The sequence below is a fragment of the Pelobates fuscus genome, chromosome 1, assembly GCF_036172605.1.
Source record: "Pelobates fuscus isolate aPelFus1 chromosome 1, aPelFus1.pri, whole genome shotgun sequence".
Classification (NCBI taxonomy): domain Eukaryota; kingdom Metazoa; phylum Chordata; class Amphibia; order Anura; family Pelobatidae; genus Pelobates; species Pelobates fuscus.
This window is the reverse complement of record NC_086317.1, coordinates 95,407,566-95,429,962: the sequence shown is the minus strand read 5'-3', so window position 1 is coordinate 95,429,962 and position 22,397 is coordinate 95,407,566. Positions and strand designations below refer to the sequence as shown.

Below are 22,397 nucleotides of genomic sequence, written 5' to 3'. Positions count from 1 at the left end.
TGACGGGGCGACCCCCCCCCTCCCCGACCTTAAAAGACACCTGAGAACGGGGTTTGGAACACTAGAGGTGGGGATGGGGTTACTGGCTCTGAGAGTATTCAATGTGGTTTGTATCTCATGTTTAACGTTTTATTCATCTCATGTATATATTGCCTGTCTGCTCACTGTAAAGTAAGCTCGTCTCGCACCCATATTACAGTTCTATGTACACACCAATGACTTGGTATGAGATTACGCACAATCCTAACCAAACTTAGCAGGGAAATGATGTTTATATCCTATAATATTTTGATGTTCGGGTCCTCGGCAGGGTGCTCGGCGGTTGATTGTCCCCTCCGTGCTACTTGAGGTATTCGCGGAGCGGATAACCACCCCCCGATACACCCGGCACGAATAAGACCGGAGTGATCCCCTACCTCCCCACTTCGTACCTACCTACCCCCCCCCACTCTCCCTCTCTCCTTCCCCCCCCCTATCATCGCCTCATATACAAAGGCTGAGACTGCTAAGCGGGCTCCCCGGACCCTCAGCAACCCTCCCGCAGACAGCCTCAGACTACCCAGTTCACAGGCCAAACGAAGCCTCCCCGGCGAGGACTTCCCCCCCCCCTCCCATACCTGTCACTAAACAGTGTCCAATTTTTGCCTCTCCTCCCTAGCCCACACACATCGCACCGCGGCGGACGGTCCTGACTCCAACGCACAAGTGACTAGCAGGACCTTAGACGAAGCATGGCCACACTCAAAATAACCTCCCTTAATGTCAACGGCCTTAACACGCCGACCAAACGACGACTATTAATGAGGGAACTAAAAAGACAAAAGACAGACATAGCCTTCGTGCAGGAGACACATATGCTGCGCTCAGCCCGGATTCAACTAACCGACCACCTATACACCAGGGCATACTTTTCCAGAGCTCTGGTAAAAAAAAAAAACGGAGTAGAAATACTCATTCATAAAAACTGCCCCTTTCTCACTCACACAACACAATCCGACACCATGGGCAGGTACGTCATCCTTACGGGGACCATACATGCCACCACCTACCACCTGATTAACGTATACGCACCCAACCAACCAGACCCAGCCTTCTGGGACAACTTACAGGACATAGTACACAAACTACCGCATGGCATAATAGTAATGGGGGGCGACCTGAATGCCACTCCCAGTCCACCAGTCGATCGTAGCACACCGACGGGAGGCCAGAGGGCCCCGAGGGTGGGGGGTCAGGACAAACTATTATCCCAGTTCATACAAAACACACAACTTCTTGACCCCTGGAGACTGCGGCACCCGGGGCAGAGAGACTACACTTTCTACTCGGCGGCACACTCCACTTACTCCCGCATAGATTTATTTTTGGTCAACCAGAATGGGATCCCGTGGATCCACTCTGCGCGGATCAACCTCATTACGTGGTCAGACCACGCAGATATAGAGATTCTATTACGACTCCCAGGCCCAAGACCACCTTGGAAATGGAGGTTGAACAGCACACTCCTTAAGGACCCAGATGTGGTACGGCTTATTCAGGAAGAACTTACGTCCTACTTTATCGAAAACGATACACCGGACCTAACACAAACAACAATATGGGCCGCTCACAAGGCGGTCATCCGGGGCTCCCTCATTAAATTGGCAACTCGGTTGAAAAAACAGAAGGCGGAAACCCTCTTTGAGCTCCAAAAGGCGCTGAGGAGAGCCGAAGCCAAGCACAAACACACCCCCACGACACAGGGACTCCAGGACCTTCGGGCACTCAGACACAAAATAAGGGCCTTAGCGGTAGAGGACCTTGGTAGGGATCTAGTCCGTAAAAAACGTCTGTATTATGAACGCTCAAATAAAATGGACACCCTCCTGGCCAGGGCACTCAACCCCAAACAACAATTCAAAACCATAACGGCGATTCGAAACACGACAGGGCTGATAACTCATAACCCCACAGAAATCAACCAGGTATTCACGGAGCTCCTAGCCAACATTTATAATCATTCCCCGGAATTAAACGGAGACAATGCGTCATATGCACTCACGGTTACAAACTACATAAACAAAACGAAAATACCACATCTCACGCCGGAAAACATATTAACACTGAGTGCTCCGATTGAGGAGGATGAAGTGGATAGGGCCATCACAGCACTTAAAGGCAATAAGGCCCCGGGACCGGATGGGTACGACGGTTCCTACTACAAAATCCTTAGAGACACCCTGATCCCACGACTAGTTAAGGTGTACGCGGAATGGATGGACGGAGGACATCCCAACCCGGAAACGCTAACAGCTGACATCACCCTCATCCCAAAACCTGGTAAAGATCCGTCGGAGGCTGGGAACTACAGGCCCATTTCGCTTATAAATTTCGATGTCAAGTTGTTCGCGAAAATCCTAGCGACGCGTCTAAACCCCCTGCTAGGAAGAATGGTCCACCCGGACCAGGTCGGCTTTGTGCCATCTCGACAATTGTACGAGAACACTAGGAGAGGGGCGGATGTCATCTGGTGGGCGGTGAGGACCCGGACGCCTTCTCTGATCCTTTCCCTGGACGCGGAGAAGGCGTTCGATAGGGTCCTGTGGCACTACCTCTTCTCACTCTTAGAACACCTCCGAATGCCGGACACATTCATACGGGGCATAAAAGCCCTGTATACCGCACCAAGGGCGCAGACGGCCGTCCCAGGAACAGCCCCGACCCCATTCACGCCCGCCAACGGCACCAGACAGGGCTGCCCCCTCTCCCCCTTATTGTTCGTCCTAGCGCTAGAACCACTTCTGCAGCGGATAAGGGAAGATGGGAACATCCCCGGTATACGGGCAGGGGGGGAGGAATACAAAGTCTCGGCGTACGCCGATGACATCATGGTCACACTCACTAACCCCCAGAGATCCCTGCCACACCTACTCTCCCTCCTTGAAGAATACGGCCAGGTATCAGGCTATAAAATTAATTTAGAAAAATCAGTGGCAATGCCGCTGGAACTAGAAACAGCTGAGATCACTGCCATACAAGCCGCCCATCCCCTCAACTTCTCGAGAACCGAAGTCAAATATTTAGGGATCAAACTAACAGCAGACCCAGGGAAACTGTACGACGCGAACTACGCGCCCACATTGCAGAAACTAGGCAGGGATATAGACAAATGGCAGGAGAAGCCAATCTCATGGATTGGGCGACTACATGCCATAAAAATGACGCTGCTTCCACGCCTATTATTCCTGTTCCAAGCCCTGCCGATCAAAGTTACTAAGCAAGACCTCACTACATTACAAAGACACATAGATAACTTCATATGGGCACAAAAACGACACAGAATAGCCAGACATGTGCTCTATCGACCGAAGTTAAGAGGAGGACTTGGGCTCCCAAATTTACACCACTACTACTTGGCGGCTCAGTTAGCCCAAATAGTGGCGTGGCACACACCAGAAGGCTCTCATAGGTGGGTTGACCTGGAAACGAAATTAATGGGCACGGACCTGCCACAATACTGGATATGGGTCCCCAAACAAGACAGACCCGCCCTACGAACCACCTGCCCGGCCATTCTAAATTCCGTGCGAATATGGGACCAGACAGCTACCAAGTACGCACTGAAACACACCCCCTCACCCTTGACACCATATTTGAGAAACAAGGCGTTTGAGCCCGGGCTGAGCGCACGAGACTTTAGGGGCTTAGAGAGCACGGGGATGCAGAGATATAGACAAATGTACGAGGGCGACACCTTTAGAACGTTTGATAGTCTGAAACTTCTAACGACCCTAACTACGAAGGATGTATTTCGCCACATGCAATTACGGGACTTCGCCAAAACTCCAGAGGTTAAAAAAGCTGCACACACCCCAATGACGTTTTATGAACAGCTGTGTAACGCCGAAACCGTACAGAAAGGCCTTATAACGGCTATTTACGCACAACTCAGCGCCCCCGCCAAAGACGCTACAGACCCACGTTACATTGGCCAATGGGAGACAGACCTGGGGGAGACACTGGAGGGAGAGGATTGGGTTGACATTTGGGAAGCAACAGCCAAGACCTCAATTTGCGTACTGCACCAAGAACAATCGTATAAAATGCTCATGAGATGGTACACCACACCAGTGCAACTACACAAAATGGGGAAAACCACGACCGATACATGCTGGAAGGGCTGCGGAGGTAAAGGCACATTTGTACATATGTGGTGGGAATGCCCTGAAATACACAAATACTGGACACGCATACAGACACTAATAACAGACGTCCTAATGATGCCTGTTGCATTAGAACCTTGGTCGATACTACTGTCCAAACCCGTAGACGGCCTCCCCAGAAAGGAGCAACAACTCTTTAACAAAATTACATTAGCGACCAGAAGGGCCATCGCCCAAGCGTGGCTAAAACCTGACCTACCCACAGACACCGACGTAATTGTAAAGATCAAGGACACATATCTGATGGACAAACTCACAGCTCAAATTAGGAACACAGAGAATTCATTTCGCAAAATCTGGCAGCCCTGGGAAGACTATCTTGACGATTAGGGCCATATCATTAATACGCTGACAGACAGAGACTTTAGGAAGGGCCTCCCTCCGCCGCGCCCCCCTCCCATGACCGGTGCTTCTCCCCCCCCCGTCCTCCCCTCCCCCAACCTCTCATCCTGGCTCACCCTCCCCTCTCCCCCCACCACTGTTTTTATTTTTATTTTTATTTTTCATTCTTTTTATTCATTGTTATACAAAATCGGACAACAGGACGAATCGGAATAGATTCTTACGATGTTACTAACATATGGCACAGTATTGCATTGTCCTTTTACTCTATGTACTGGCTGAACACGCCCACGATGGTTATAAACGACACAAAAAGGCAGGATACCAAGGCCATTTAGGCCGACACACACCTAATTTTTGACGTAGGCCATACGCCACCCCTCGGAGGTCGGTCCTCTGTGTGAGCCGCTGTGCCTCGGCGGACCACGCTCAGAACCGACGCTACATAACGATGTTAAAGCCTACCCAGATATATGCATGGATTGTATTTTAACCATCGTGACTCAGACGAAATGGACTCTGACTACCGCGCTGTACATTTACATTGCAACGTTATATTTTAATGTATTGTATTGTACTGTTTTGTTATCATATAATTGTTTTTTCTTGTTACATTTTCAAAGGGCGGGATATGCCCCCCCCCCCTCAGTTTAAGACGCACGGAGCGGCTCATATTAACACCGCATATGCTATAACTTCATCTCTCTATTGACGTATAACTTGTAAAACTGTTCGTATTCGGCTCCTGCGTGAGCCACAGTACATTGCTATGCCGCACTCCGTGACGAACCAAAAATAAAGAAATTTAAAAAAAAAAATGTGCTGTCAAATCGCATGCCATGTTAAACCTACTGTTCTTAATCGGCTTGCTAATGCTGTTGTGGCATCGCAAGACAAAATGTTAAATGTCTTTACATGCACAAGAAAAATAAAGAATTAAAAAAAAAAACAGTAGTCAAACATCTTGCACAATTATTAATTATTTTCTAAACTTAATAGTATATATGACATATCTATATATACATAAAAATGAGGTCGATATTTCTTAAAAATTATATTGTTACTGATATTGAAAAATTAATATAAAAATACATCTATTAAAATATATAGTTCCAAAGGATAATATAATAATATAAAAGATTATAAAAAGTCCCTTAAAATCAAATATAAGTATTAATCTCAAAATCCACATTGAGTCCCCTCGGTATGAGTGTGTCCAAGTTAAAAATCCATCTCATTTCGGTCTTGCTTAGGAGGCTATCTTTGTCTCCACCTCTCCAATGTAATTTAACATGATCTGTTGCAAAAAACTCTAAGCAACTAGCATCTCCATTGTGATGTTCCATGAAATGCTTGGACACACAATGGTTGGGGAATTTCCTGTGGATGTTGTATATATGCTCCCTGATTCTTGTCTTCAATGGGCGTGACGTCTTCCCTACATATTGAAGTCCACAAGGACAGGTTAGCACATACACAACATCCACTGTGTTACAAGTAATAAAATATTTCATTTCATATTCCTTTTTAGTATAAAAAGAGATAAACTTAAAAATTCTCCTTTTATTCCCAGTTCTTATCTTACACCCTCTACAATTCCCACAGTAAAATAATCCCTTTTGTTCTCTTAAGAAATTGTTAGGGCATTCTGTTTTTTCTTTATCTAAGAAGCTACTAGTTAAAATTTGTCTAACATTTTGGGGGCGGGGTCGGGCCGCCATGCTGAGCGGACACACAGAGGAAGAGCTCCTGGAAGTTTACCTGATTTTAGCCCCTAAAACCCGACAAAACACTCACCCGACAACGGGGAACTATACACCAGTGCGGGAAGCAACCCTGGTCCCGAGGAGAGGCTTGCCGTGAGGTTCTAGTCCCTCGGCGGGGCGATCCCCTTAACGTAAGATGTGGACCGCATGGGCGGTGAGCGGGGTGGACGGCCGCTGCCCAGCTATCCTGCCCACCAGCGGTATGGCAGAACCGTGAAGCTGGGGGGCCCGGCCCTGTTCCCCCCCCTCTGGGCCGGCGGTGGTGATCTCGGCCCCCACCTTGTGACCCACCGGAGTGCCACGAAGCCAGCGAAGGCCCACTCCCAAAATGGCGGAGACCGCATGGAGAACTAACCTGGCGCGCTCAGAACAAACCTGAGCAGTCGGAAGCACCCTCCTCTCCTGATACTGCAAGACCCGAGGATCAAGTGCCAAAACTCCGTACACGAGGGAAGAGCAACACCAACACCCATAAAGCCAGAGGGTACCGACCCCAAAACAGAATAAAGCACTCAGGCCTTGGAATACCCTACCATGCCGCTCAGCCTCCCACGGAGGGCAGAAACTAAAGGACTGACGCCTTAAAGCCACCATGCTGGGACTTTCCCCTCGTCCGAAACGGGCACCAGGGAGGACAGCAAATCCGATCGCCTCACTAAAAGGACACCCACCGGGACTTTAACTAGCACCAGAGTCATCTAACCTTTCGTCCCGTTGAGGCAAGCAGACCTACACACAGACAGACCCCCCGACATGCCGCCATGGACCATCGCCCGGCGCATATGGGACATTATGGAGTGGAAATTTTAAACAAGTTAAGCATGATACCAATGTTGACACTACTGTTCAGCTCTGCTTTACACGCTCAAGCTACCCACACTTTATAGCTAACACGATATGTATAACGATATAGTATAACTTAGCCTATCTTCACACAGTGTAAGAAGCATGCTATTGTATTTCATGTCTGATCGCTAACACTTTTGGTTCTCTTAGCAATCTTACATCTGAAATTGTGTGGTTTTTATCTCATGCTGCAATACACTTAACAAAAATATATGCTCATCTATACTGTCAAGATGTTCATAGACATGTTAAGCTATGTTTAAACTAATTAACTAAAAATTTGCAAGCAACCCTGTATACCCCATTGTTATTATTGGTGACAAACAGCATGAGGAATGCCGTTGGGGTACCTCGTACATATTGTGATATCTCTTCGAACAATAAAATAAAGAATTTAAAAATTTTTTTTTTTAAAAATTTGTCTAACATTTTTAGTTCCTCTAAAGATAAGTCTTGGTTGCTCCCCTATCAATGGACGTATTTCATCATCTATACTTAAAACATGGCAATTTTTCTTAATAATTTTGCGAAGATTGTGATTGTTAGAATTAAAATCAAAAATTAAAGGGATAGTTTTTACTCTTTCTTAATTTATTTTTTTATCTTTATATTCCAATATTTCTAACCTATTTTCCTCTTTCACTTGTTGATAGGCTTTCTCTAAGAATCTTTTATCATACCCTTTTTCCAAAAATTGTTTTTCTAAAATTTTAGCTTGATTATCGAAATCTCGTTCTTCTGTGCAATTTCTTTTTAACCTTAAAAATTGCCCTTTCGGAATATTCGATAACCACGGTTTAAAATGACAACTATTAGAATCGATAAAACTGTTAACATCCACAGATTTAAAAAAGTCCGGCTTTTTATTGCACCATTTTCTATAAAAATTTCCAAATCTAAAAAATTAATATTAGAAGGACTAATAGTGTGGGTTAATTTAATATTCCATAAATTTTCATTAAGAGAATGAATAAAATACGGCAAAGATTGGGAACTGCCTCATATCGTCGATGTAACGTTTATAGAGGACCAGATTTGCCCCAATATCCAACCTGGAGAAAACATTCATTTCCTCCCAGTAGGACATAAATAAATTAGCATAACTTTGGGCAAATCTGGCCCCTATGAGTACATACGTAACATATCCTGGTGACTCAACATGGGTGCTTCAAAAGCCATCTCCATCCTCAACACCGAAGCCAAGATATATGCCAAAATACTAGCCAACAGATTAATGCCTCTTCCCTTCCTGGTCAAAAATGATCAGACGGGGTTTGTAGCTGGAAGGCAGGGGCTGGAAACTATCCCTGGTATTTAATAAGCTCAGGGGTACCAGCTAGGCCGTCTACTGCTAGGAATAGATGTGGAAAAAGTGTTTGACTGCCTTGACCGGCCCTTCTTGAGGCACGCACCTGAGGCATATGGTTTCCCCCCACCACTCATTACACAAATATTTGCGCTATACCCGGAACCTAGAGCGCAGGTACTCCAGACGGGATTCCTCTCCCCCCCCCCATTTTGTATAACAAATGGCACGAGACAAGGCTGCTCCCTCTCCCCGCCCCTCTACATGCAAGCCCTTGTGCCGCTTTTGGAATCCATTCGAATCAGTACCGTAATACAAGGTGTGGATCTTTGTGACACCCACATAAAGATAAGTGCGTTTGCTGACAACATACTGCTCTACATTACTGACCCCGAGAGCTCCCTACCAGCTATCATGCAGGCCATCACTACATATGGAAGGGTCTCCTATTACTCTCTTAATACCTCCAAAACACAGACGCTACCAGTAGGTCTTTCCTGTTCGAATGGCGAACAGATAACATTAAATACCTGGGTATTACAGTAACGAAAAACCCTGCAGACCTATGCTGCTAACTTTTTCAAAACCTTCAATGCCTGCTGTGCCTTACAATAGAAATGGAATTCCTTTTTTTTATCATGGTCAGAAATAATTGTGGCAATTAAAATGGTTATTTTGCCTAAACTAATGTACTTGTTTCGCACGGTCCCGGTTGCTCTCCCCCCAGCCTACTTCTAATCGATCCAGAAAGACATAACCAAGTTTGTGTGGGCAGGACGCAGACCATGGGTGAACCTGAAACTACTAAAAGCTCCCAAGCTCAGTGGCGACCTGGCCCTTCTGGACCTCCAGACATACTACCATGACACTATTATAGCAACAAACGTACCACATCTGATGTTGGAGACTAGCCCTCAGTGGGTAAGATTGGAGAATCGCCTCCTCTTCCCTCATTTGCTCTCCACAATAATGTGGGTGCTGAAACACCTACGCCCCCCCATTACCGGCAGACCTAAAGGAGGCTGCATTATTCCTCCAAACCTGGGAAAAACACAGAGAAACACTATGCAGGAAGGAGGAAATATTGCTGGCCACCCTGCTAGCGGCACTACCATACTTAATCCCTACCTTTAATGCGAGACCCTGGATAGGCAGAGGGGTTACCCACCTCTATTGTTTATTTTCTTTACATACCCTTTAGGGGTTTGACACCCTAATGACTAAATATACCTCCCGAACTCCTACTACTACTCATATGTCCAGTTACGCTCTTTCCTCACAAGAGCCCACCCTAGAGCAGTTGAGTCACAATCCCCAACAATTAGGATTATGGAATAGAAAAACATGTGTATTAACCAAAATTCCAAAATGTAAACCGATCTCCATGTGCTATAGGCTGTGTTCTCAACATATGCACTTTGCTAACGCCAACCCAGCAATACAATGGGAAGCTGACCTGCAACGCAATAACACCTATAAATAGTGGGAGTACATCATAAACCTACCTAAGAAACTAACCAAATCAGCGGCACATACAGAACAAAATTGTAAGACCCTTTGCCAGTGGTACATGGAGCCCAGCCGCTTAAGCAAAATCTACCCCAATACCCCTTCTGTGTGCTGGAGGTGCGAGGCCGCAGAGGGAACCACACTACATGTGTGGTGGCAGTGCCAAGTCATAATGCCCTTCTGGACAGGCATAAACAAGACTATTACCCAATTGTCAGGGTACAAACCACTATGCTCCCCCCACACATATCTTCTCTTGGATGTGCCCACAGATAAACCAAGTTTTAAAACCAAACTAATAGTCCATATAGCAATTACCCCGCAAAGACTAATCGCTAGAGTATGGAAATCCAAAATAGCACCGACCATCAAGGAAGTAATACTGGAAATATTTGCACTATATGGTCACTTTAGATAATATTTATATCTGTGTGGTTTGGCGCAGTAGATCACTCCTTGCTGATCTATTGCAGCCCATTCTTATATATAGTGAGCGCCTATATCCTCTTCTGCAACTGTCACTAGTCTAATACTATCCTTACCTTTTGTGTCATTTTACCCCACTCCCTCTAGCATGTAAGCTCATTGAGCAGGGCCCTCAACCCCTCTGTTCCTGTGTGTCCAACTTGTCTGGTTACAACTACATGTCTGTTTGTCCACCCATTGTAAAGCGCTGCGGAATTTGACGGCGCTCTATAAATAATATAATAATAATAATATCTGTTTCTTATACAACAAACAGCTCATAGGCTAATTTTTTTCCCTGGACTCTAAATTCGAAATATAAGTTGAGGATAAAGAGAAAAGGTTAAAGTTATTAGTGTGTGAATTCTATTTTATTGCAGCTGAATGAAAACCTGATGTAACACAAGCAAAATGCAATCCCATTGCCATAATTGATTATCTTAAAGTTCAGAATATATTACATTTCCATTAATAATATCATATGCCTGTGTGTTGTACATTTTCTAAATTTTGTTTCAACATTTTTTCTTTAGCAGCTATAGAGTGAAAATGAGTGGTTTTATTATCCCAAATACACCCATTGCTGTGGATTTCTGGAGGGCCAGGCAGTGCAATCATGTCCGACTCTTCTTCCTGACCCACATGCACAAGGATCATACTGGTGGGTTGTCTTCTTCGTGGAAACATCCTGTGTACTGTTCACCAGTCACTGCAAAGCTTCTCAACCATATTGAGCAGGTAAGAATACAATCCAGCCTTGGTTTTTGTTTTAGTTCTATGTAGCACTCATTTGTAGGTAGACGTCAAAGGATTTAATGCATGGATTAGAATAATGTAAAGGACAAGAAATATTAGCAAAAATACTATACTATACTACTAGAAATAGAAATGTGTCCAGACTGGGAACCCAGATCGGATCAGGGGTTCAGAAGTTTCATGGAAGTGTTTGTTTGACCGACAGCACACGAGGCAATAGCCGAAAGCAGTTCCATAGATTCTGACCTTGCGGTTGGTCTCTGTTTGTGGGGTAAAAGACATGAAAATACTGGTCAGAATAGACTTCGCTTGGTTTCGTATGAATCCCCTTGTTCGTGGGTATCTTTCTACCAAACACCAGGCCATTCGTGTGTTTCCTTACGAACGGGTGGAAGTAAGGAGGACTCTGCGGTGTTCGCGTAGTCGAGTGTCCGATTTGGGTTCCAGACACTCGACAACCAAACACTACTGAGCGTTCGTATGGCAAGATGGCCGCTGCCAGGTGTTCGTATGGCGAACGGTGCCCACCCAGGGAATACACAGTGCATTCGTCTATTTTGCAATTAGGCTGGTGTGAACACCGATGGGGAGGTAAATTAGAGCCACACTTCTCTCCGGGGTGGTCTGGTTGTTCGGTAGTTTGTTCGTATGTCGCACGGAGGTTTTCAACTCTGTATCTATTGCGTTTTTACCGAACAACCATGCTTATGAATGCTTATGAATGCTTATGAAATATAGTACATACAAGTATCCAAACCATAGGAAATACTGTTGCAATAGGAAAAGTTATGGACAGCCAAACGTAATCCGCTACAGCGAGTATGCCAATTAAACGTTCAGCCACGCGCAGGTGGGTTATGCAGTTCACAATAGTACGGTATTCGAGCAATAATAGTAGGTATACATTCACCCTCTGTGCATGAACCTTTGCCCAATTTGTGGTTAACGTGACCTGTGTCCTTACAGTCTGAATAGCCATGGTTAGCATCGTGGTGTAGGACATGACCTCAGGGTAAGGGTGAGCAACAGCAAACATGGTGCAGACCTATGAAGGCATAGGAGAGTAAAGAGCAGTACTTAAGTTACAGGAAGGTCACTGTTTGCCGTATCGGCGTATGTGGAATCTTAGTGTGTTTGCATCTGGTAAATGGTTATGTTATCTTATGAAGCCCATGTGAGTTCTCAGACAGGTGCTAGGTGGCGAAACTGCAGAGCCAGTTTCTTCAATATGCTTGTGTAAATAAAGGAGGTCAAAGTACTCATGGTCCGTCCCTATTCCTTCATTCCGGGCCCCCACATTCCTCCTCGCCCCCCCCCGGGCAATCCAGATGGTGTTAAGAGAAGAAGAAGAAGGGAGAGTGGGTAGGGGAAAAGGGTAAGAAGGCAGAGAGGCAGAGATAATCTCCTCCCCCGCAAATTAGTGATTCACTGCACTCGACCTTTTACTATGTGTGCCCATATATCAGTCCAGTTCAGGTCAACTCTCTTTTAGCCTCCAGTCAGGACCCAGTCAACACTACTGAGGAGAGACAATCCACCTCTGCAGCTCCAATCCATCGCGGACCACGGGGTCCGATACGGATCTCCACGCATGAAGACAGAATGCCCCTAATCCGGGCTAGGTGGGCGTTTTGCCATAAAGGAACACCAGGGGGCCCACATCAGGGCACACTTCTCCGAGGTTCCCCATAGGGTGGCCGTGAGGGACTCCATGTTGTATATTTCTTCCACCTTGTCCATCCATTGAGTCATGGTAGGTGGGTCTGTCGTACACCACTTGAGCGGGATGATGGATCTGGCTGCATTCAATAAATGTCTGGTAAGGGAGCGCTTATATGTAAAGAGTGAAAGCATTGTGTGATGCAATAGCATCGGTAGGGGTTGGAATGACAAGTCCGAGTCTAGGATTTCTGTTATCTTGGAATGCATTTGTTGCCAATAGGGCATAATATTGGCACATGTCCACCAGATGTGGAGGTTCGTCCGCACCTCAATTTCGCACCTCCAGCAGGTGTCAGGGAGGTCACCATTCACTGGGTGGGTTGTGAGTGTGTGAACCAAGTCCCGATAGCAATGCCCCACTCCCAGTATACCCAACTAAGTGTTTGTCCATCTCTGGGAACGTGGCTGCAGTCCAGTCGTGTGTCAAGGAAGACCAGTCAGATCAGGTCCGAAACACAACCGAAAGGTTAGGTCAGGTCAACTGCCCTGCACCCACCCCTCGAACCAATCTGAGAACTTGTGAGCCATCCCATGATATGAGCGTGTCGTGCGTGTAGGCAATAAAAAGTGCAGCATAAAAGAAAAACTAGGACTAAGCGATACCCCGGGTCCACCCCGCGTCCCCACCTTGTGCAATTTGTTATAGGGCAGACTATTTTCCGTAGTGCTACCAGTTAGTGTGGTCCAGGGTGTGTGGCAGGTCTATCAACATGGAAGATCTGCGTTGCTAATTTTGGTTCAGACTAGGCTAGGCGCATACCCTTTGTGGTGCTATGTGAGATGGGTCTAGGCACTTAGCTGCCAGGTCCCTGGTGTGTCATATAAGCATATGCAGGGTGTAGGTCAGAAGTACATATGTAGGTTAGTACAGTAATATACACATTGGTATGCAGGTCAAAATCAAGCGTAAGCCTCTTCATTCAGTTAACATTTTCTTTTATTTTTTTATTCTTTATTTTGAGTTGTGCATAAGGTTACAAAACAGGTAACAGGTAACAAGCTACTTCATCAGACATAGTATAATTACAGCATGGCAGTCTAAATAAATGCACATTTTTTATGGTTATGAAAAATATTTGGTACAGGCTAGGCACATATCTTATTTGGGTGAAACTTGGTCATTAAACTAGCAAGACAATCTAGACATGAGATTAGTATCATGAAAATAATATGGAAAACACACTTAACTATACAGTGTTGTTCTGTTCAGATGACAGATGCACCAGCTCTGTTGTAGGTAAACTAAGCTTAAACCCATTATGAGCTGTGAACCGGGATGCAGTGTGAACTAAGAGTAATGGGTCATATCTAGAACGTTGAACCGTTTTTATAATAAGTAATCAAGAAAACACATGCTAGAGATATAGGCAAAAACACAGCAGTAATTGAAATAATGAAAGGTTAAAGACTGTAAATGGATGTTTTGCTAGTATTCAGAGAACAGCTAATGGATTAAAAGACATGGTGGGAAAATCCAGCTATAGTAGGATATGTCTGAGAGACGCCGATCTCCTCTGGGCACCAAATACAGTGTCTTAGAACCACCGTCATCTGGGACGTAAGAGGCATGCATGTGAACAGGTGCCAGGTATCCGGCATATGTTGGCAGAGATTAGTGTAGTTGGGGGGTGCGGTCGGAGCATCTCTGGGAGGTAGGCAACTTCAGGTCTGGTCCGGAGTTGTGGTTTCTTGACGTGGAGGTGAAGGCTACATATGGGACAAACTCTCGGTTTCTGCCTGTGCAGCCGGCCCCGTCGTCAGCACCTCCTTGGGGAACCGTTGGCGATGTGAGGATATTCATGTGGTGATAAATATTAAAATAATATTTTCATAAAAATTATCAAAAATGAATTTAATAATTTTTATTATATCAAAATCGATATCGTGGCACTGTTCCCCGAATAATGATACAAAGCTGAGAATTACTCACAATTTTAATTCTCTTAGATCCTAGAGGAAGTTTCACTAGAGGATTTTTACTTCACATAGCAATCACAAATTAATTATAAAAATATAATTTATTGTGACAATAATAATAAAAATAATAATAATATGTAACATGCGTGACAATAATCAGTGAATATTTAGGTATAACATAAGTATACAATATGGCAATGGTTTCACAACATAGACAGCTAAAAGCAACGGTTGTATGCAATTTAACAATAAGATTTATGATGGACACTTCACTTCAAAAACAAATTTACAGAGAAGACAAAACTTCACAAAACACACAGCAGTGCAGCGTAAAGCAATACAAATTTTGGCTGACAGTCAAATCACACTGAATTAACTCTTCCACTGCTGGCTACAATCCTCATAGGCAAAATATCCTATTATATTGCAATTTTACAATTAAAGTAATGTTCATTCAAAATCATTTGACCATATCTCTGTCCATCCAATAAGAATAATTCTACCAGATTTTACGTATGCCAAATTTTTACTTTCCTAAATAAGATTCACTATCTCATTATATCAGAACAAGTCAATACCTCTGGATAAAAATTTGGTATGCTAACATTTGGCAAATTTACCGTTTATATATCATTATCTTTACTCCACCTGCAGGAATGGAATTTTTATAACCATATATTCCTTAGTTAATTGTGATTTCTAATAATTGAAATCTGACCAAGATTTATGCAGATATATATTCCTGCTATTAGTAAATATAATTAATTTAATTAAATAAAACCAGCATAAATACCAGTTAGGTTGTAGATTTTCTATCAGATGTGTAGATATGTCCAAGGAATTTTGAATGCAAGTATGATGAGAATTGTGAAAAATTGAAAAGTTCTGAAGTTGTGTTAGTTGGAAAAGGTAATAGTAAGAATTAGGTGTGTCCAAGAGAGTGTTGAAAGTTTCTTGAGTACAATCCAAGAGTCAGAATGTGTAAGTCCGCGAGAGTTTGAGAGTCAGAATATGTTTCCAAAGAGCCCTCTCTCCCCTTTGTCCTTACTTTTTAAAGGGGAAAACTCTCTGCACATCACTAGTTGATAGGACCAACAGGGAACTGTAGATGTGTCTTCCCTACAGACTATCAGCTAGTTTTTGGTCAGTAGATGGCGCAATTACATCACCAAAAATTCTTGTCAGGGGGTCCATTTACATTTTTGTATAATGGGTTAACAGAATTTTGTGATGCTTTTGACGTAATTTTCTTATCTTTTTATGGATAACAGTCCATCAAAGACATGTCACTTCAAAGCATTTTCTTTTAATATAAGAACAGTGACTGAGTCACACCTCACAAAAACAAAAGTTTTTTAGAAAAACAGACTTTTCTAAAATTAGAATATGTGTAAAGGAGTCATTATCAGACTGGAGCAATTTAAATGGAGTCCAAGAGAAATGGGATTATTTAAAAGTTGCACTACTGAAGGCAATATAAAATTGCATTAGGCTTGCCAGCAAAAGCAAAAGATTCAAGAAACCACTCTGGTACTCCGCAGATGTGGCCAAAATAGTAAAAAACAAAAAGTTAGCATTAAGTAATTAGAAAAAAAAACAGAGTGAGGAAGACAGAATGATCTATAAGATTAGGCAGAAAGAGGCTAAGCAAATTATAAGAGCTTCCAAATCACACACAGAAGAGAAAATAGCAGTCAGTAAAAAAGGGGGACAACATTTTTTTAGATACATAAATGAGAGAAGAAAAGTAAAACAAGGATTAGTTAGATTAAAAACAAAAGAAGGAAGGTATGTAGAAGAGGATAAAGGTCTAGCTGACTGCCTCAATGACTATTTTTGTACGGTATTTACAGATGAAAATGAAGGAAAGGGACCGCAGTTAAGAAAAAGGATAATGAGTCATTTATTACACGTGAGTTTACAGAGGAAGAGGTTCTATTTCAACTAGTAAAGTTTACAAGTGAAGCTTTCAAAACAAAATTGGTGCTTAATTGTGTCTAAAAATCTCTTTACCAAAAAGAGAGAGAAGAGAGAAAAAAAATGTATTTTTATCTTTCTTCTTTAATACTGGTTAGCCAGCTATTTGCTTCATTTGCATCCGAAAAAAAATTATTGTCTTGTTTCCAAATAAACCTTAAAGATGCCGGAAGGCCCCATTGAAATCTGATCTCATGTTTTCTTAAAAAGTCTGAAAAGGATTTTCTCCAAGTCCTGGTAAAATAGGATAAATCTTGCAAAAAAATTATATCTTTATAAATAAAATGTGGTCGGGGTTTGATACGACTGGCTTTCATTAGATTATCTCTCATTGATAATGAAGAAAAACTCACTAGCAATTGTGTTAGGTTTGTAGATTCGATGGAAATTTTCTATTTGATGTTCATCTGGAGGCATTTCAGGTAGGACTTCTTTGAATAGGTTGTTTAGGTATTCTTTTAATTTTTCATTAGTAATTTCTTCAGAAACCCCTCTTATTCTTAAGAAAATATATACAAAAAAGGTAGACCTAGGGAGAGAAGAGGAAACTCCTCATCCTTACACTAAGTCAACCCAATTGGAAGCCCCTCCCTTGGGTAATGCTTCAAAATAAAACTTAACCTTTATTGTAGTTAATAAAATAATGCAAACACAGACAAAAATAAGAAATAAAAAGAAAATGAAAATGAATGAGGAGTGCCACAAAAATCACTGTGGGTGTGGACAATAATAATCAATAATGTATATATTGTCCTACCAAAACCACCTCCAGATCCTTCTTACCTTTACTGAGGGAGGAGGGGGGACATTCTGGATCCCTGGTGGTCCGGTGGGGATTCCCTGGTGGTCCCAGTGGTTAGAGTAAACTCTAGCCCGTAGCTCCAGGGCTAGAGTTCACTCTCACAAAATTTGGAGCGTTGCCATGGTAACCACGGCAACGCTCTGTACTCGCGAGAGGAGGACCCGGAGGAGCTGCAGGTAAGAGCTCCCGGGTCCTCTCTCCCTCCCCTGCCGGCTGCCAGCAAAGTGCCTGCGGACTGGGGAGGGAGAGCTCTGATCTCCCTCCCCGGTCCGTAGGCACATTGCAGGGCTGGCACTTGGACAATGCCAGCCCTGCATTAGCTGGCAGGGGAGAATCTTGGGGGGGCAATTGCCCCGTTGCCCCCCCTGGATCCGCCACTGGGTACGGGCAGGGTATAGGTCATGTGTAAACAATAATATATATATTAGCATGCATTCCAAAACTGAGCGTAGTCATCACCACTCAGCTAACATTTTCTAATCACCCCTTCCATCCCCTTACCCAGGTCCCCACTCTGCACGTCCAAATACTTAACGAGTACCCAGGCCCATGGCAGCTGTAGATATCAACGGTTCCGATTACAGCCCCGGGCCATCCAGTACTAAGTCCCCCCACATGAAGACATTTCCCCTCATATGGTAACCCGCCACCCTAACAGCTAGTGTGGTCTAGAGCGCTTGGCGGGTCTATCCACATGTAAGATCCATGTTTGCTAATTTTGGTGCAGACTAGGCTGGGTACAAACCCCGTGTGGCGCTATAAGGGGCGGATTAGGGCACCTAGCTGACATGGTCCTGGTGTGTCATCACAGTATAGGCAGAATGTAGGTCATGTATGTACAGTAGCATGTGTAGTGGCATGCCCTCACAGATTGAAAGTAGGCATCTCCATTCTTCCCAGGGCCCCATCATGCACAACCAAGTACCCAACCGGCACCCAGACCCATGGCATCCATATAAATCAACGAGTCCCATCCCATCCTCAGACCGTCCAGCACTAAGTCCTCTCACAGGAAGATATGTCCCCCCGTGCGGTGACCCGCCACCCCAGCAGCTAATCTAACCCCTCAGATTTGGGCACATGAGCGACAGGGGTGCAACCCGGGCCGGGCCAGAAATACCTAGGCTTTTCGCTGTGATCTAAAGCATCGGTGTAAGCGTGTAAAAATACCCGTGCAGCCCCCCCACCCAACTTAACTCCTAGGTCCCCACCTCAAGTGGCCCTTTCTAGCTGTTAGACCCTCAAGGTCGGTTTTATAACTCTAGTGGGTGGGGGCTAAGTACAGATCTAGGGGACCTCTGCATCAGGAGAGACTCATGACCGGGGTGAACTATCCATGGCGCCCAATGGGGCAATATGAAGGAGAAGTCACAGTACTTACAGAAAGGCAAGGCCCAGGTGTGCCCACGCAGGGGGCCAGAGGTACCACCTGAGCTGTAGTGTAAAGTCTGTTATTCCCAGCGGAGAGGAGGCGTCATCTGGCCTAGCCGGTTAGTAGAGGGTTGCAGGGTCTCGCCCCTCCTGGGCCCAAGCGGTTCTCCCAGCAACCAGTTGTGAACCCTCAAGGGAGTTAGATGGAGCACTCTGAGGGAGCGGGGTACATGATCTGGGAGCTTGACCGTGTGCCAAGTTAAGCCCTGCCGAGCCTGCAGGCTGAAGGGGATTCCCCATTTGTAGGGTATTCCCTTATCCCGGAGAGCAGTACTAAGCGGCCTAAGGGCCCGCCTGGCATCCAAAATGAGTCACATGGTTACTTTTTTCCATCACCATCTGTGCTTTTACTTTTAGTCATTTTGTATCTGGTAATGCTATTATCAGTGGGACCAGGGTGTGCTGGCGTGAGTGTCCCCTTATCCACATACAATTATAGAACTGTGCTTTTTGTGTATGTAAATATCATGTTGTATCAGAGTTTGCAAAAATATATCTTGTAATTTCTCAGGTTGATAATAAATGGATCAAGCCCTTGGAGGTTGGACAGTGTCATATGCTGCGTTTGGATGAAACTGGGCAAGAAACGGTTACAGTCACATTAATAGATGCCAATCATTGCCCAGGCTCCGTTATGTTTCTGTTTGAGGGTTACTTTGGCACTATACTATGCACAGGTAATTAATAAGCTGCTTGGACACTGGGCTAAAACACTGCCTCAAGATGCAATATGTACCTTTTGTCTCTGGATTAAGTCATTTGCTAACATAAGTTATGCGATTCTAAGATGTGGCTGTAGGTCTTAGAGAAGAGGATTATGTGGTTCCACAAAAAAATAAAATCTATCATAAAAGCTTGTACTTATACTACTTATACTTTAAAAAAAAAGTAAAAACTATTTTTCGGGTGTAGAATCTTAATTTCTGAGACAGATAAAAATTACAATGGACAAGGAAATCAAGAAGAGGGAACAGGTTCTCTAGTTTCTGAAAATAAACACAAGGTAAGTTTCTGACCACAGTGATCTGAAAGAGGACAGCTGAGATATACCTGAGTATAAAAACAAGCAATAACAGCTAGGGGTGAAATTAGTATGATGCTTAAATTCAGTAATCAACCCAATACTTATATCTTAACAAGGGAAGTTATAACAATTCCATTTCATGCTGAATGTCCAATTTGTATTTTAATTTCTTTTAAATATTATCACAGGCACGTCAACTCTACATAGTGGATGTGGGCAGTATTTTGATTATCTTATGGTTTTGGCCTCAATTTAATTCCAACTGATAGTGTTTGTTGGCAGTGTATTACCTCCCGATAAGCCATTTAATAGTTTGAATCAATTACATTACTGCCTTAAAAGGGTTTATAGGAAGCCAATAAATATTGGTTTGCATTTAGAAACCAAAGCCTATATTTTACATTGAAAATATTGGCTTTGACAATTCAATTCCATTTATTAAACACTTAATCCCCAATAAATAGCCTCCTTGATAAATGTTTTTTTTTTTTCTTTACTGTTTGCCCACTGGCAGTTTTAATAAAGCACCATGGGCTAACATAGAATTATTTGCGTCACAGATTTTTTTTTTGTGACCTGGTTCTGTTTTCTGAGACTTTTATTTAGCCTTTTTAGGAAATGAAAAAAGAAGATTTAAGAAGAACTAAGATGTCTAAAGTGAAGTATAAATTTATTTTGGAGGTATTAGATTGTTTGAGCTACCTCACTATTATTATTGACACCAAGCCCTTGGTGGGGAGGGTTAACTTGCCACAATTTTAGTAGGTGGAAAATGGTATGTCGACCCCCATCTATATTTTAGAAATAGCCTCCGCCTTCTGCCAATGAATGTGAACAGTCAAAAGCCTGCCCTTATTTCTATCCTAGTTTGACTCTTCCAAGTCGAATGTACACATTGAACTGATAGTCAAAACAACAGGATTTGTTTCCTGAAGAGCCTAGTTGCCAAATAGTGCAACTGGCTTTTCGGATGTATGTTTGAAATGTATAACCGTGTTCCACTTTACATTTAAAATATTTTTTTCAGTCTTGCTCCAAATTTGTATAATTATATTTTATCTTTCAGAAAGGCATCTGCCAGTTCGTCTTTTTATTATTTTATATTATCTTTGCATTTTGTTTCTTCCAGTACCAACCAATTTCCCCCACATATCTGACACCGTGTTTCTCATGTATCTTTACAATCATAATTAGTCACATTTTCTTTCCGCAAATCACTTGTTTACCCTTTTGCTTTTACAATATTTTCCCCCTTTCTTCTTTTTATTGGTTATTCATCCCCTCCTCTTCCCCAATATATTATAACTTTTAAATGTCTTTCTCGGTTTATGCCCGTTTCACTTCTCTCGCTCTCTCCTGTTACATTGCCAACATTATCTCACAAATAGTCTTTTTCCCTCTTCTTCCCAAAAATACTAATTTACTTTTTTTTTTCTATGGCATGCATCTCCTCAGCAAAAATGATTTAATTTGCTAGCCTTTAATCCAAGAGCCCAAATCCAAGGTACGTGAAGAAAAATGGCTATGAGGATGCTGCATATCACCATGGTTTGAATAGGGAAATTATGGGCAATATGAAGATTCAAGAGATTTGTGCTTTTATCACCATAAACCATTATTACTCTTCTTTTCTTGTAAACGTTCACACTCAGGTATCACTTAAGAGTGGTCTAGTTCATTTTATTCAATCAGATTAAAGACAGCAGCCTGGAACATTGACACCATTTTCTCTTTTCCCTGTAAATCAAAGTCCATTGTTTTTATTGTCTATTCTATATACCACCATCCAGCATTTATGTAGTCTCTCATTTTTTATTCTCCTATACTGTTGCATTATACATACTGGTTATATGCATCCTTTAATTAGTGCCCTGTTTTATGTGAACTGTGATCAATCGCCATTTCTCTTTTATAGGAGATTTCCGCTACAGCCCATCTATGCTGAATTGCCCACCCTTGCAGAACAAAAAGACCATTGATGTTTTGTATTTGGACAATACAAACTGTAACCCTGCTCAGAAACTCCCCTCTCGCAAGGAAGCAACCGATCAGATAAAAGAAATCATTGAAAAGCATCCAGAACATAATATAGTGATTGGTAAGTGTAGAGGCATACCTAAGGTATTTTGCACTCAGGGTGGATCTGTGATTTGAAGCCCCTCTCCCATTTCCTCTTCAAGGACCAGTTTATTGTAGTGGTTATGATGTAAGGAGGTTTATGGATTCCAAAGCCCACCCCTTGTGACTAGTACAATAGAATTTGTACCTCCTTTCCCCATTTACCCCCAGTTGTGTCCAATCTTTCTGTCAACCCCCTCATTCTCATGTCTGT

General features: G+C 43.4%; 2 protein-coding genes across 2 annotated transcripts in view; one reads left to right on the top strand and one right to left on the bottom strand.

Moving 5' to 3' along the window:
- AP4B1 (adaptor related protein complex 4 subunit beta 1) overlaps positions 1-22,397 on the bottom strand; it is a 210,929-nt gene that overhangs the window by 119,819 nt on the left and 68,713 nt on the right. The window lies entirely within an intron of this gene.
- Positions 1-22,397, top strand: part of LOC134600676 (5' exonuclease Apollo-like) — a 58,509-nt gene that overhangs the window by 19,635 nt on the left and 16,477 nt on the right. Inside the window, exons 2-4 of the mRNA XM_063445053.1 lie at positions 10,979-11,174; positions 19,553-19,718; positions 21,981-22,163. Of these exons, the coding sequence (XP_063301123.1) occupies positions 10,986-11,174; positions 19,553-19,718; positions 21,981-22,163 (538 nt within the window). The 5' untranslated portion in view covers positions 10,979-10,985. The remainder of the gene's footprint in view (positions 1-10,978; positions 11,175-19,552; positions 19,719-21,980; positions 22,164-22,397) is intronic.